The 14,787-nt window shown below is 36.8% G+C and overlaps 3 protein-coding genes and 1 long non-coding RNA gene across 5 annotated transcripts; 2 read left to right on the top strand and 2 right to left on the bottom strand.

Annotated features, from left to right (window-relative positions):
- The first annotated feature begins 601 nt into the window (after positions 1-601).
- On the top strand, positions 602-2,073 carry LOC103513427 (NADH dehydrogenase [ubiquinone] iron-sulfur protein 6, mitochondrial-like). Its single transcript, XM_008478253.3, has 3 exons — positions 602-866; positions 1,121-1,297; positions 1,579-2,073. Exons 1-3 carry the CDS (start codon positions 750-752, stop codon positions 1,648-1,650), a joined length of 366 nt encoding a protein of 121 aa, XP_008476475.1. The 5' UTR covers positions 602-749; the 3' UTR covers positions 1,651-2,073.
- Positions 1,165-1,621, bottom strand: LOC113469143. The gene is made up of 2 exons (XR_003392654.1): positions 1,554-1,621; positions 1,165-1,476 (listed from the first exon to the last, which is right to left on the bottom strand). It is a non-coding gene; the product is annotated as an uncharacterized LOC113469143 (long non-coding RNA).
- A 1,103-nt stretch (positions 2,074-3,176) lies between the features above and the next one.
- LOC103513428 (ras-related protein Rab-14) lies at positions 3,177-6,636 on the bottom strand. 2 transcript variants are annotated; one of them, XR_001809620.2, is made up of 6 exons: positions 6,489-6,636; positions 5,742-5,850; positions 5,287-5,447; positions 4,780-4,982; positions 4,087-4,520; positions 3,177-3,328 (listed from the first exon to the last, which is right to left on the bottom strand). XR_001809620.2 is itself a non-coding variant. In XM_017445818.2 (5 exons), the coding sequence occupies exons 2-5, from the start codon at positions 5,848-5,850 to the stop codon at positions 4,346-4,348; spliced, it is 648 nt and encodes a 215-aa protein (XP_017301307.1). In that variant the 5' UTR covers positions 6,489-6,636; the 3' UTR covers positions 3,980-4,345. The 2 variants fall into 2 exon arrangements, 1 of the variants encoding a protein (XP_017301307.1); XM_017445818.2 differs by lacking the exon at positions 3,177-3,328 and having other exon boundaries at positions 3,980-4,520.
- On the top strand, positions 6,120-14,328 carry LOC103513438 (eukaryotic translation initiation factor 2 subunit 3-like). The gene is made up of 12 exons (XM_026826622.1): positions 6,120-6,137; positions 6,687-6,750; positions 7,031-7,141; positions 7,424-7,553; positions 8,130-8,280; positions 8,462-8,640; positions 9,034-9,202; positions 11,380-11,646; positions 12,167-12,311; positions 12,875-13,044; positions 13,584-13,756; positions 14,132-14,328. The coding sequence occupies exons 1-12, from the start codon at positions 6,120-6,122 to the stop codon at positions 14,208-14,210; spliced, it is 1,656 nt and encodes a 551-aa protein (XP_026682423.1). The 3' UTR covers positions 14,211-14,328.
- Positions 14,329-14,787: the final 459 nt, after the last annotated feature.

Here is a 14,787-nt window from a genome sequence, read left to right as displayed (position 1 = left end):
GAGAATTCAGATTCAGACAGGCAAATTTGCAAATTGAAATAATTTTTTTTTAGCTGAGAGCTGAACAGTGTTGCCAGATCACAAAAATGAATTACCGTACTTTTCTTTCAAAGGGATAATTTTTTATCCCACGTCTTTACTACATTTGTGCAATAGTCCTAAACTAAAATGGACGCGGCACATTAGGGATCAGGAAGAGACCGCCTTAACATAATAAGGCCGTGGTTATGAACAGGGCTGAGATGAGCTCGGACGACGTGAGATAGCTGTTCCGGCGGCAATTTTTAAAATTCATTTTATATTTATTTTTGTTTGCTTTGTAATTTGCTTGTTTTTAATAGCTAATATAAATGAAAAGTATAATATAAACGTGCAAACTAAAGATAAAAAGTAAAAAATGAATTCAGATTGTACAAGTTGCGGAAAAAAAATCAAAAATTCGAATTTCCCGCCAACTTTACACGCAAAAAGGCCGACGATGGCCTACGATGGCCCTGTTCATAACCACGGCCTAATAAAAATCCCACGTCTTTACTACATTTGAATGAAAACGCATTTTTATCAATCAGCTGATTTTTATAAACAAGAACACAAATTTGGGACAGGGGGATTAGGGATTTTTGCAAAATTTCCCATTTTCCAAATTTTCAGACTCAACACTCAAAATTCATAAAAGTTATTCGAGTTTTCTTTCCTTTTCGTTTTTTATTTGTTGTACCTAACACCAGAGGCCAGAAATATCTTACATCATGAGTCTTCTGTCTCTGCTGAAGCAAACTAGAGTCAATAGATTGATAGTGCCTCTCACAAGAACTCTGGCAAAAGATGTTGCACCTTTCAATGATATTGAAACACACACAGGCCAGGTAAGATAACTACCTCATTACCTACTGATAACAACTGAGCAGTGGATTACCAAATCTGAAAAGAGAGACTGAATTCAGAGTCCAATCAAGACCAAAAAGTAAGGTTCTTGTGTATTAGTTTGCATAATGCATTCCGCACACAGCAATCTGTAAAAAGATCAACATTTGGGAGGTATGCCATAGTTTGTGTACCAAGCTTTATGTCTCAGCTAGATTTCATAGTAATATTAATTTCAGTTTTTTCTTTATTTCAGAAATTTGAAAAGGATGATTACAGACCTGTGAGATTTGTTGACAAGGAAAAACATGTGAATACTCAATTTGCCATTGATTTGATAGCAGAGGTTCCTCCTAAGCCATGCAAGGAGAGAGTTGTTTGGTGTGATGGTGGCAGTGGACCCACTGGTCATCCTAAAGTATACATAAATCTGGTTAGTTATAGTATGAGTATGAACATACAACCTAGATGTTAAAGGCACTTCAGAAGGGTTGCTCTTTTAACATTTTGTGTATGTACTTGTATCCTAATAAAACTGTATAAAATGATATCAATATTGTTGAGTTGATAAACCCAACATTTTATTATTTAATAATATCATGTGGTTTTAACCTGTATAAAATGATATCAATATTGTTGAGTTGATAAACCCAACATTTTATTATTTAATAATATCATGTGGTTTTAACTTTTTTTTTTTTATTTCTGTTTCAGGACAAACCTGGAAATCATTCATGTGGTTACTGTGGACTAAGATTTTTCAAAGAAGACTCACACCACCATTAACTCTCAAGTTACTGTGGGGTCAAACTGTAAATAAATAATAAGCATCTTATTGTAGTTATTTAGACTGACTTGTTGAATGGTTTCATTTCCTTTATCCTATGGATTATTACTTGGAACCAGTTTTCCAGCAAAAGACACAGTTTGAAATTTTCCAAGTATTTATGGAAATGATACCTGACTGAATGTGTGGTGGGGTCCAAATAGATTCACAAGGGAAATAAAGTCTTGGCACACAACACTATTCTCACTCTCAAACAGATAATTTGATCTATTGTGACTAGTGTTTTTCTATAGTGTACCAGCATTGATAATACATTTGGGTCTTCCTCTCTTCAAGGAACCATCTTTCTAACATCATGTTTGAATTCCCTTAAGGATCAACAATGTCCATTGTCGTCATTGGGTATGGTTTTTTGTCCTTGGTATTTTTTTTTAATTTACTTACAAAATAAAATAAATACAAGAATAAAAACTTACATTCAATTTAGTCAAATAATATAGTTTTTATTCCTAGGTAATTCTTTAAATAATATTTTTATTATGATTAGTACTTAATATTTTAAAGAAGAAGTTTGATAAAATAAAAATAGTATGAAAAGAGTACATAGTTCTACAGCAGTAATTCAGGAATAAGGGGTGTATAATTAACTGCTCAAACATAATAGTGTTGTAGTGCCCAATTTGATTGATTTAAATCAAATTAAAGGTACTTCAACCATTGTAATTTAATAGATGCATCTATGCAAACTACTAAACACTGTACACATAAAGATATTAGAAGGTTAAGATTCTAGGGACTTGACTATCATAGTACTAGGTATGACAATTACCTAAACATGTTTTTCTAATAGAAATATAAAATGATTATATGTATCTAGTCCACCAGCCAACCAATATATTATGTCCTGCTTTTTTAGAACCTTTATCAGAAAAAAAAGATACCTGTCTTTGCCACTTTTTGAGGATGAGTGAGGCTTCATTTTGGATTTGGACTGAAAAGAGATGATATGTTTGAAATTAGCTAACAAAAAAAGATGAACCACAAAGAAAAAACTGAAATGCATCAAACCTATAATTGAGGACTGGGATTCATATGCATGAGAATGAGAATTGAATGTTTGCTCAGACCTATTCAAATACACCCCAGCCATCCTACTAATATGGTATAAACCCCTTACAATACACTATACATAGTTTATTTTTTCTTCCAAAGACCTACTTTTTTGAGTTCTTTCTATCTTCAATAGAGAGTACCAGAGTACTAGATGTTCTAAATAACAACCATCAGCAATGTTGCTTAACTTATTGGAAACCATTATATTCAATGTGCTAGCCTCTAGCTTGAATTTTCATCCCTTTGTTTGGTAAAGTGTTAAAGTGCCTAGATAGGGATGAAATGCTACTTCCATTTTTAGATACCCTTAACTTATTGGAAACCATTATATTCAATGTGCTAGCCTCTAGCTTGAATTTTCATCCCTTTGTTTGGTAAAGTGTTAAAGTGCCTACATAGGGATGAAACGCTACTTCCATTTTTAGATACCAGATGAGCCAATATCCAGGGTCAAGTTACTCCCACACATTCAGCTAACACCAAAACAACACCAAAGGGCGGAAAAAAACATAAAAAAAAGGAATAAGAGTTGCTCCATCTTACACATGTTCAATAACTATGTACCTATGGATCTTTGCCACTTTTTGAGGATGAGTGAGGCTTCATTTTGGATTTGGACTGAAAAGAGATGATATGTTTGAAATTAGCTAACAAGGTGTTGTACTTTTTTCTGTAATTAAATAATAGGTAATTAGGTGTGACATAGGTACATCTCAGCCCAATGAAGAAGCTGTAATAAAATTCAGTGTTGTGAAAAATCCACCAACTAAGTAGGTACATGAAAAAAAAAGTGTTTTGTTAGAGCCCATGAGTAAGGAATAGATACCAACTTACATGATGTCCAGATATGCCTGGCTTGCTGATATCCTGAGTATCAGATCCTGATAAGTTTATGTGAGAACCAACATACCTGAAAATGTGAACAACCATGTTTTTTTCATTATTTCCTGGCTTGCTGATATCCTGAGTATCAGATCCTGATAAGTTTATGTGAGAACCAACATACCTGAAAATGTGAACAACCATGTTTTTTTGCATTATTTTGTATAGTTTTAATTGTTTAGATACCAGATGAGCCAATATCCAGGGTCAAGTTACTCCCACACATTCAGCTAACACCAAAGGGGGGAAAAAACCATAAAAAAAAAGAATAAGAGTTGCTCCATATTACACATGTTCAATAACTATGTTTAGATACCAGATGAGCCAATATCCAGGGTCAAGTTACTCCCACACATTCAGCTAACACCAAAGGGGGGAAAAAACCATAAAAAAAAGGAATAAGAGTTGCTCCATCTTACACATGTTCAATAACTATATACCTATGGGCATTTGATGCAAGCAAGAGGAATGTTATCTGCTTGTTTCCTATTTAGCACTCCTTGAGCTATTAATTTCAAACCATGAGAGTGTCCACATGTAATTCCTCCCAAATACTCAAACCATTCTAAACTCAAAATCAACTCAACAATTATGGGATTTGTGTGTTGAGAGTGAGACACATGTTCTGTTGAAAATAAGCCAGTTTTGTGATATAGAATAATATTGTATTACACCAAGGACACAGAATCTCTCATCATCTTAACATGAACAATTTGGCTTATCACTTGAACTGCTGTCTCCCAGACTAGCAGGGCCCCCTCGTTCTTTGTGTTGAACTCCACTTTCCGTCATGTTGGCATTCAATTTGCCATCCTTGATGTTCTGATAGATTTTCTTGGCTGTTTCCAAAAATGCTTGTTCCACATTTTCACCACTGAAATGACAGGAGAAGAAAAGTCAGAGGTTAAGATAGTATTAGTCCATGCCAAGCTTTTCACAGACAAAATTTTGATTACAGATTTAAGAAGAAACTCAATTAGGTCAAATAAATTGTTTTGTATTTATTTTTTCTACTAACTGACCCAAATTTCATTAGGGTAAGTATTCTTTGACTTCTTGAAAAATAAGTTAAATTTGGGTAAGTATTCTTTGACTTCTTGAAAAATAAGTTTGTGTAAACATCAATAACTTACGTCATAGCACTGGCCTCAACAAAGATCAGGTCATTTTCTTCAGCAAACTTCTTGGCTTCATCATACCGGACATCTCGAGAGCCTTCCAGATCCATTTTGTTACCGATGAGGAATATCACAGTGTTGGGATTGGTCAGATTTTTGGTATCTGTCAACCAGCTGCTCAGGTGATTGTATGTGGATCGGCGAGTGATATCATAAACCTGTTGGTAAAAAAAAAAAAAAAAAAAAAAAAATGCTAGAAAATACACTTTTTTAAAAATTTTACATTTAACATACAGTATGTTTCAGAAATGTTGAGTACCTCCTTATAACTTTTTAACAGTTGGGATTGAATTAATTCTGCAAAATTTTGTTTAAAAAAAGGCCCATTCAATTGCTATGTATTTATTTTTGGTGCTGGCTGGCCCTTGTGGACCAAACAGCCATTTTTTGTATTCTTTTTACTCATAAATTTTAAATGTTATCTAGCAGCATTCATTCTTTAACATGAGAAACATCAATTACCATCAAAGCACCAGCAGCTCCTCTGTAGTAAGATCTTGTAACAGCTCTGAATCTTTCTTGGCCTGCAGTGTCCCAAATTTGCAGTTTGATTTTTTCACCGTGGACTTCAATGATACGGGTGCCAAACTCAACACCAATTGTGTGAGGACAATCAGGCATAACTAATGAATAGGATAAAAGGGGGATTATCAATCAATTATTGATCATAATGAGTCTTAACAAAGTCTCTCTGGGGGATTTAAACAGGGAGTAGACCAGTCTAGTCTGGCTGGAGGGCTTTAAATAGGGAGGATTGGTACAAGCCTGAAATGTCACTTGCTAAATAAATAGCAAAGGTTGAGTGCAAAGGGCATCCTTTCATAAAATCCTTTAATTTAATTCTCTTTGAGTATATGATTAGTAGATTATATCAATAAAATGTACTGATAGAACTTGTGTTAAGGGCAATGACTTACATTTTTGTTCAGTGAATTGATGGAGCAAGCAAGACTTGCCTACTCCCATGTCACCAATAATTATGTACTTGAATATGTACGAGTAACTGTATTGTCCTGAAGAAGACATCTGAAATACAAACAAGAAAAAGTAATTAATTCAAATTTGATTGTATACCTTGTTTAAGTTACATACCTACAGTTTTCATTATGAAGAACTTGGGTAAGAGAACAAAGAGATTTGATGGTACAATGTTCTTCTGAATTCTGCTCTTTGTACATCTACCAACGAGCAGGAGATATTATGCTACAAAACTTATTGGTATTATAATTTTTTACTTTCCTTATCCTATACCTATAGGAAGGAAAGTAATGTAATACCAACGAGCAGGAGATATTATGCTACAAAACTTATTGGTATTATAATTTTTTACTTTCCTTATCCTATACCTATAGGAAGGAAAGTATAGGAAGGAAGCAAAACTTATTGGTATTATAATTTTTTACTTTCCTTATCCTATACCTATAGGAAGGAAAGTAATGTAATAGGTTGTTTCAATGTTCCCCGATATAACTTTTAGTTGTCATGTCAAACAAGAGGGGAGGGGCTTATTAAGGTATTTAACACAGGGGTGTACGAAAGAAGGGCCATTATGTAGGGAAATAAGACACAATTGACAGAGTTAAGTTTCCAAGAACAGAAAGTACCTCATACCTTGTTAAGAGGACCCTTCATTTAGGATGATGGATGACTAATAAATAGCTTACCTTATGTGTAGAAATAGACCTACGTTGTGGCTGAACAAACAATGCAAGCTAATGAGGGTGGATCGATCCGTGTACAAATATTTCCCTGTCCTAGAGAAACCGTCGAACTTTAGATGATTTGGATTAAATGTTCATAGTTATTTAACAACGCTATAACAGATATTTAATTTAAATTAATTTCTATTTGATTGATTTCAGGACATTACTAAACTTACACCACTGACACCTGAAGTTATAAGTAGACAAGCTACTATCAATATAGGTAAAATATGTTTTAATGTCAAGTGTAATGTAATATAACCATTATTCTTTGGATAGTAGGTACTATGTATGTACCTATCCATTAATTTTTATTGTTGGTTTTAAGGTTTAGGTCTGAAAAAATTACTTACAACTTAATTCAATTAATTATTTTTCACAAATGTTTCAATTACCTAACATTAATGTTCTAAGAAAGTAAGAAAAAAGGTAATGATAACAATAAGAAACATCTATTATGCTCAAGCAATTTTACTAACTGTGTACAATTTCATCTTACCCAGGAACAATTGGTCATGTAGCCCATGGTAAATCAACAGTAGTCAAAGCCATCTCAGGTGTTCAGACTGTCAGATTTAAAAATGAATTGGAAAGGAACATTACAATCAAATTGGGTAAGTAATGAAATTATTGTTTTCTTGCTTTAGTGCTTGTTGGTGAGGGAGGTCATAGAAAAATAGATAATAGGGAAAAAGAGATGATAGTATACATAATGAATTCAAGATCAGTGATTTGGTATCGAGGTACCTACATACAATATTTAGTTATGAACCTGTTTTATTGCTATTCTATTTAAACAAATTATACCAGACTTTCCTGCCTCCCTATGACATTGATAATTTTATTACTGATAAAATTTGGAACTCCCTTTGTTAATTCAATACCTTTCTTTTCAGGTTATGCCAATGCCAAGATCTACAAGTGTGACAATGAGAAGTGTTCCCGACCAGCGTGCTACATTAGTGGCCGCTCCAACAAGGATGATTCCTTCCCCCTACACGACGCTCTTCCGATCTTGCTACATTAGTGGCCGCTCCAACAAGGATGATTCCTTCCCCTGCCTGCGGAGTTCTTGTACAGGCCGTTTCCAGCTGGTCCGACATGTGTCAGTGATAGCTTAACTACACAAAAAGTCCACCCCGAGGCTTAGGCGTAGGAGCAAACAGCCCTATAAGATGGGTTCAGCTTCTACGAAGTGTAATGATCACATTATCACTGAATAGTTCAGTGATATTTTTACTTGGGGAGGATGTTGAGTGACAAATATATATTTAACTTAAGATAAGGATGGACCATGATGAGCACCTATGTAAATATCCATGAAATTATCTCAAGTAGGTACGAGTATTTCAATAGGTAATCTTCCCCAAGTAATAGGCTCCACTTGACATTTAGGCTAGCCACTCACTATCAGGTAGACCTGACAGGCGGACCTGATCAGGTGTACCTGAATGGCTGGCCTTAGGTACTTAGAGGAGTCTGGACGACCAAATTGTTTAAAATTTAAACCCCTATCTTTCCAACACTGTGAGACATGTATCCCGCTCATTTCACACACACGGAATCTAAAATCTCATGCTCACTTCTGTCCGTTATCCACAGTGAAATCCTGCGTGTCCTGGACTCTCTCCAACTGTTCTACAAGAACAACACCGTGGTAACTTTGTACTGGCAAATTAAAACAATGCCAGGAATTGAACCTGAGACCTCTAGAGTACAAACCTTGTGTGACACCCTCTTGGAAACAAAGACAGTAGGAAACAAAAGACCTACCAGAAATATAAGAAGTTCCTTGTTTTTGAGTTTTGGCATCAAAATCTTTACTCTTTCAACTATAGATCAAACCTCCAACGTATTATAACATTTTGCTGATTTTAATGAAAAGTCAAGTTTAACACCAATGTAAGTAGTTTTTCACTATTTCCCTCTCCCAGGCTTACTTCCACGTGCCAGTCAAGCCAGCCCATCACAGGTTCCTAGCTCTCTCCTACAAAGGGAAGACCCTGGCTATGACTTGTCTTCCCTTTGGTCTGGCAACAGCCCCTCAGGTATTTGCCTCCCTCTCCAACTGGGTTGCGAGTGTCCTCAGGGGTCAAGGCATGAGAGTGGTTGTGTACCTGGACGACTTTTGATTGAGAAGCAAAATAAAAAAAAAAAAAAAAAAAAAAAACTGTTTAGTTCAAATTGAATATTCACTACAAAAACATGTAAACAATAAAATACCTAATAGGTATGTATGTAATATCAATAAATATCGGCCATGCCTTTTCTACAAGTTTGGCCATGCCTCGGGATGAACTAGCGGGATTCCGGAGCGAAGCGACGGAATATAGTATAAAACCCATCCGTAAAACATAAAAAAAGGTAAGTATAAGTACGTCCATACTCCTATACAAGATATGTAACCAAAGGTGTGTACACACATAGTCGACGGCCGGTCGACTACCTATGTGTGGCCACACCTTACTAAGTTCAATCTCTCACACCCATTGATCACTAATTTCAGATGGGTCATCTTGTTCTCTCATCCATCGGATTTCACACCCGTGTGTACCACAGAACTGGGTCGTATTGCATCCCACTACCATGAATTCCAGAAGAGAAACACCAAGCTGATAGCACTGTCCTGCGATGACGTCAAATCTCACAAAGGGGGTATCTTTTCAAGAGGAAATGTAAAAGGAATGTAAATAAACTAAATTAATAAACCCTACTAGCTGCGAAAAAATGAGATTCCACCTGTAATAGTTAGTTCTGTGTCTTGAGATTTCCTCTCTAAAGTCTAAATAAGTAAATACTTATTGGTCTATATCAGGCATGCACAACCTGCTGCAATAAATTACGGCCCGCACTCTATTTCAGTTCTGATGTGGCCCGGTTTATAATAATAGAGTCAAGTGCAAGTAACCACAAGGCAAGGTTAGCACTTGGGCATACTCTACCAGCTGATATTAGACCTATTAATGGGGATAAAAGAGGAAAGGGAAAAAAGAGAAAAATGTTATGCCACGGACGGAACTGAACCCACGAACCTTTACCAGTACGCCAGCTAGGCAGGTTGTGTATGTCTGAGCTAAACTGTCTCCTACCCATCAAGGTAATACTTTCCGGATGTAGCCCTTGTTAGATGGAACAGGTACGGTTTCAAAGCCTTGAGGAAAGAGGACCTTGGCCTCAGCTTCGGGAATAGTGGGGAGAATCATACATTCCTTGCCAATCTGAAAATAATACGGAAGGAATTAATTAATTTAAAATTCATCTTACAAATGGACTTCCTCTGAGTCATTTTTTTCCCCCTGACTAAATTCAATCCCCCCTTTTTTTTCTCTCTCCAAGAGGTTTGATAGAGGGAACTGTAACAACAGAGGTGTTAGTTGTCGTCCTGAAATCGAAAAGAGGAAGACATGAAAGTCACCCGTTACGAGAACGAACCTGATCTAATTAGGAAAAGTTCGCCCTGGACGGAAATCGAACCCGCAAGCAAGCGCTTACAAGGCAGACGCGCTACCCTCAAAGTTAGGCTGGGTAGATTATCATTGATTTAATCATAAAGTCGCTTACCTTCCAATCCACTGGGGTTGCAACTTTCTTCGTGTCAGTCAGTTGAAGGGAATCCAGAACGCGCAAAATTTCACTGGAAAGATAGAAAGAAAGAAATTGAATGAAATTAAACAAAATACAAAGATATACAATATCTAAGTAAGTAGGTAGTAGGTACGTTACTAAAAACCAAAGAAAGATATTGGTAGGTTGTGTGTAAGGCGAGCCACTCACTATCAGGTAAACGTAAACCTGACAGGTACGGCTGATAAGGTCTGCCTGTCAGGTCTACCTGATAGTGAGAGGCTGGCCTAAGAGAACGAAAGGAGGGGATAGAGCAAAGACAAAAAATCAACTGTGAAAGACTTTTAAGTAAATAAAACCAATAGGTCACCACTGTTATAGGTAACAAACTTACTCGAAGTTTCTTCCCGAAGATTCGGCTTCTTTGAGGGAATTCAGACTGAAGCAGAATATTAATAATTAAACTTTACACACAGAGAATACATTAATAATTAATGTCCAACAATAATTAAGAATGCAGGTCAAGTATGTTACGCAGAAATGGAGACTTGAGCGTAATGTCTTTTGAAGCTTCTTTACCATACCGACAGATTGTGTATACCATAATTACGTATTAGGTCCCTTGAAGAACTTACATCCTTTTTTTCTTATCCTCCTTCTTCTTCGCCTTTTCCCGTGTACAGACGGGATCGAAGTTTTTCGTCAGCTTCTTAATCAGCCCTATTATGGAGATATTTGGAATATCCTACAGTGCTGCAGCAGTGAGCACCAAAGTTGTGTTATAATATTCTCTCCTTTTTTTACAATGGAGGTCTTATCATCCCAAAACCAAAGAGGTAAAGAGGACTGGATAGGAGAAAGACAGCCATTCCAATATCAAAAAATATCAGCTAAGGATAATGTTTTTTTTATTACTTATATTATTATTTCTACAATGGAGGTCTCACCTTTCCAAAATTGAAGAGAGAAAAAGAACAGTAAGAGAAAGCCAGCTGTTAGTAGAATAAATCTCATCTGTTTTGGTTGTTAGCATAATGTTTATACTTTTACTTAAGTTATATATAGAAATGGATACTTACGAGATCCATTAATATATAGAAATGGATACTTACGAGATCTCGTAAGTATCCATTTCTATATATAACTTAAGTAAAAGTATTTACAAAGGATGTCAAAATTAAATAAATCAATTAATAAGCATAATGTTTAACCTAGGGCGGGAATCGAACCCGCGACCTAGCACTTACATGATAGACGCGCTACCCTCTAATGACTCTAATCTAACTAGACTGGCATTAACTTAAGTATGATTTTTCCCCCTTCAGGAACGGTCGCAGAGGGAGCGCCCGTCATCCCAATATCCGCCCAGCTCAAGTACAACATTGAAGTTCTGTGCGAGTACATCACCAAGAAGATTCCCATCCCCATACGTGACTTTACCTCGTCGCCGCGCCTGATTGTTATCCGATCGTTTGATGTTAACAAACCAGGCTGTGAGGTCGATGACCTGAAGGGTGGAGTAGCGGGAGGCAGTATTCTGAGGGGTGTACTCAAGGTGAGTGCTTGAGGGGGTATATATCTTAGAATTGCCTAGGGAGGTATATGTAGAGGGAGGGTATGAATCCTAGATTTGCTTATGTAGGTATAGAAAATCTCCTGAATTTAAAAGGATTTTGAGTCACTTGGCTAATTGTCCTGCCATAGAAGCCAGCAAAGATATTGAATAAAAATACTGCGATGCTTGGGGAAGAATAACCTAATAGGCAATACCTCTTGGATTTTTTTGTTTATGTTTTGTTAAAAAAAAAGGTGAGTGTTTCACCGCCGTTTTTATTTCGTAGCATTTGTAAAAAACACAAAGTTTCATCCTTATTTGATTGTGTGAGTATTCAAAATTGAGTGCAAAACAAGCAAGAAAAAAATTTGGCATATCACAGCGTTTTCAAAGCATAGTGTTCTAAGTCTAGGACCTATTTGCTTCTATCCTGAAGAAACCATGGTCCTAAGGGCATTATTAATAACTTTGTTTGTTAGTTAGTCTGTTTTTTAATTCGCTAACTTCTTTTGTTTCTCAGGTGGGAATGGAGATCGAAGTCAGACCAGGACTGGTGTCGAAGGACAGCGAGGGTAAACTCACCTGCAAGCCTATTTTCTCCCGTATTGTTTCCCTGTTTGCTGAACAGAACGAGCTGCAGTTCGCCGTGCCTGGTGGTCTGATTGGTAAGTTATTTTATGCTTAGGTTTGTTTGTTTTTATTTAATATTATTATTTTAACCCCACCGATTTCCAACCCAGAATCTCTTTTCAGTGTTCTGGTACACATTTTTCGTGCAATCACGTTAACGTCCTTATGTACGTCTCAGTTAACTTGAGGTCTAGGTCTATGGAGCTTAGCAGCTTAGGGTAAGATTGTGTTGCTTAGTTGAACTCAGCTCTGGAATCATTGAATCTCGAAAGTGAACTCTCTCTTTAGGTAATCGTAGATCGTAGTGATGATATTTGTATCTAAATGTTATCCCTTACAAGAGTTTAGTGCTTTATTTAGAATTTTAGACTGTCACATCATATAGTCCTTCTACCTCAACACCTAAATATTGCATCACTTGATGCTACTCAGGAGGTTGGTTCCTATTTCCCGATGCCTGGCACAAGCACATGCTTTCACGAATGGGTACGATTATACCATTTATTGAATATTTTTATATTGTGAAATGTGTATCGAATAACAAATAACTGGAAACTTCTTATTGAATAAATAATTCCTGATGATGTTGGATTTGCAGGAGTGGGTACCAAGATCGAGCCCACCCTATGTAGGGCGGATCGTTTGGTGGGTCAAGTCCTGGGGGCGGTAGGCGCCTTACCCAAGATCTTCATCGAGTTGGAAATCTCCTACCATCTCCTCAAGCGGCTCCTGGGTGTGCGTATGGAAGGAGACAAGAAGGGAGCCAAGGTGAGTGGAATAGAATAGAACATGAATAAATAAATTTAAAAGGATTACATATAGATAGAGATAAAGGCATTTGATAGAGGGAACTGTAACAACGGAGGTCTTATAGTCCCGAAATCGGAAAGAGAAGGAGGACAGGGTAAGTTCAATACCAAACAGTACTTAAGGTATGTGCCAACTTTAAGTCCTATAGAAAGTGTAAGTCAAGTGTGAGTGTTGGCAAACCAAAAATGTCATTTAATTCCAGGGTAAGAAAGAGCCAGCCATTCAGAGAACAAACCTTATCGTTAGGATTAAGCTTGCCCCGGGAGGGAATTGAACCCGCAACCCAGAGCTTATAAGGCAGGTGCTCTACCTTTAAAGCTAAACTAACTAGGCTGGTACGAGTCGTAACTCTATCCCGAGATAGCCAGTGGCATATAGGAGTATGCTACTATCTCGTCTACTCTTGTGTGGTACCACTTTTACTAGTTACTTGTGTGTGCTAACTAGTATTACTGCTTGTGTGTGCTATCTACTTACCAATCCATCTCATCCCTCAGGTCCAAAAGCTGACTCGTAATGAGGTTCTCCTGGTGAACATCGGTTCTCTATCCACGGGCGGCAGAGTTTTGGCCACCAAAGCTGATTTGGCCAAAATCTCGCTGACCAATCCCGTATGCACGGAAGTGAATGAAAAGATTGCACTCAGTCGGAGAGTGGAAAAACACTGGAGGTGAGTGAACTTTTATATTTTGTTTGTTTTGATGTGATATTTTTTTACTTTCTATTATTTTCTTTAGTTGGATAGAGGGAACTGTAAGTGCTAAGGTCTTGTCGACCCGAAAGCGAAGTAGCTTGTCGCCGAATGTAGGGTAAGACCCCCGTCACGAAAGACCATAGCTGGCCTTTCCTCAGTTTTGAGAAAAAGCCTTCACGATTTTTCACCCCACTAAAGACCTGAGTACTTAGCAGTTATAGCTAAACAGTGACCCTAAACTTTTTTCCAACGGAAACACTTGAGGGAAGTTTTGAGGAAAGCCTCAGTTTTCCATTGTTTTTCACGATTTTTCACCCCAAGCTAATGGCCAATTGGACGTGTGTGTTTCAGATTGATTGGCTGGGGTCAAATCAGAGGCGGAGATACGATCGAGCCCTCAACTACCAGTGGTACCCCAATCGCTCCCTAGACTCTGTACATACGCCACTACTACACCTAATTATTTATCTTGAAGACTGTATCATACAATGCCCCCAACTTCTGTCTTATTACAAATATATCCAATTTTTATAGCAATAAAAACCGAATTTTCCTTGTCTACCTTTTGACCTCTGAATTCGGGGACCTACTGTTTTCTAGGGGAACAACTAGGAAAAAGTGGTATATTAAAATGTTGATGTAATGGGAATCTTATCCAGAGTATCTAGTCTTCAAAAGTAGATATAGGTATTCAGAAGCGAATTTCATCCATTGTACAGCTAAACACATATGCATTTATTATTATTATTTTAAGAAATAACTCCAATAAGATGATAAAATACTCCAATTTATACAACATAATGCACATATAGTTAGTTATCCAGTGAAAATATGTAGATGATTTGAAGGAATTAAATTTGTACCAGTACGGTGGTACCATTATCTTCAGAAAATAGCTTCTTCCATAATCTTCGACTCGAAAAACTTCAGTGACAGCTTCCTGACACTTAACATACTGGGTGTACCATAATTCGCATTTAATATTATTTATTTTAATCATTATTATT

Source organism: Diaphorina citri, unplaced genomic scaffold, assembly GCF_000475195.1.
Source record: "Diaphorina citri unplaced genomic scaffold, Diaci psyllid genome assembly version 1.1 scaffold969, whole genome shotgun sequence".
In the NCBI taxonomy this organism is placed as follows: Eukaryota; Metazoa; Arthropoda; class Insecta; order Hemiptera; family Psyllidae; genus Diaphorina; species Diaphorina citri.
Note: the sequence above shows the minus strand (reverse complement) of the source record. Positions and strands in the feature narration are given on the sequence as shown.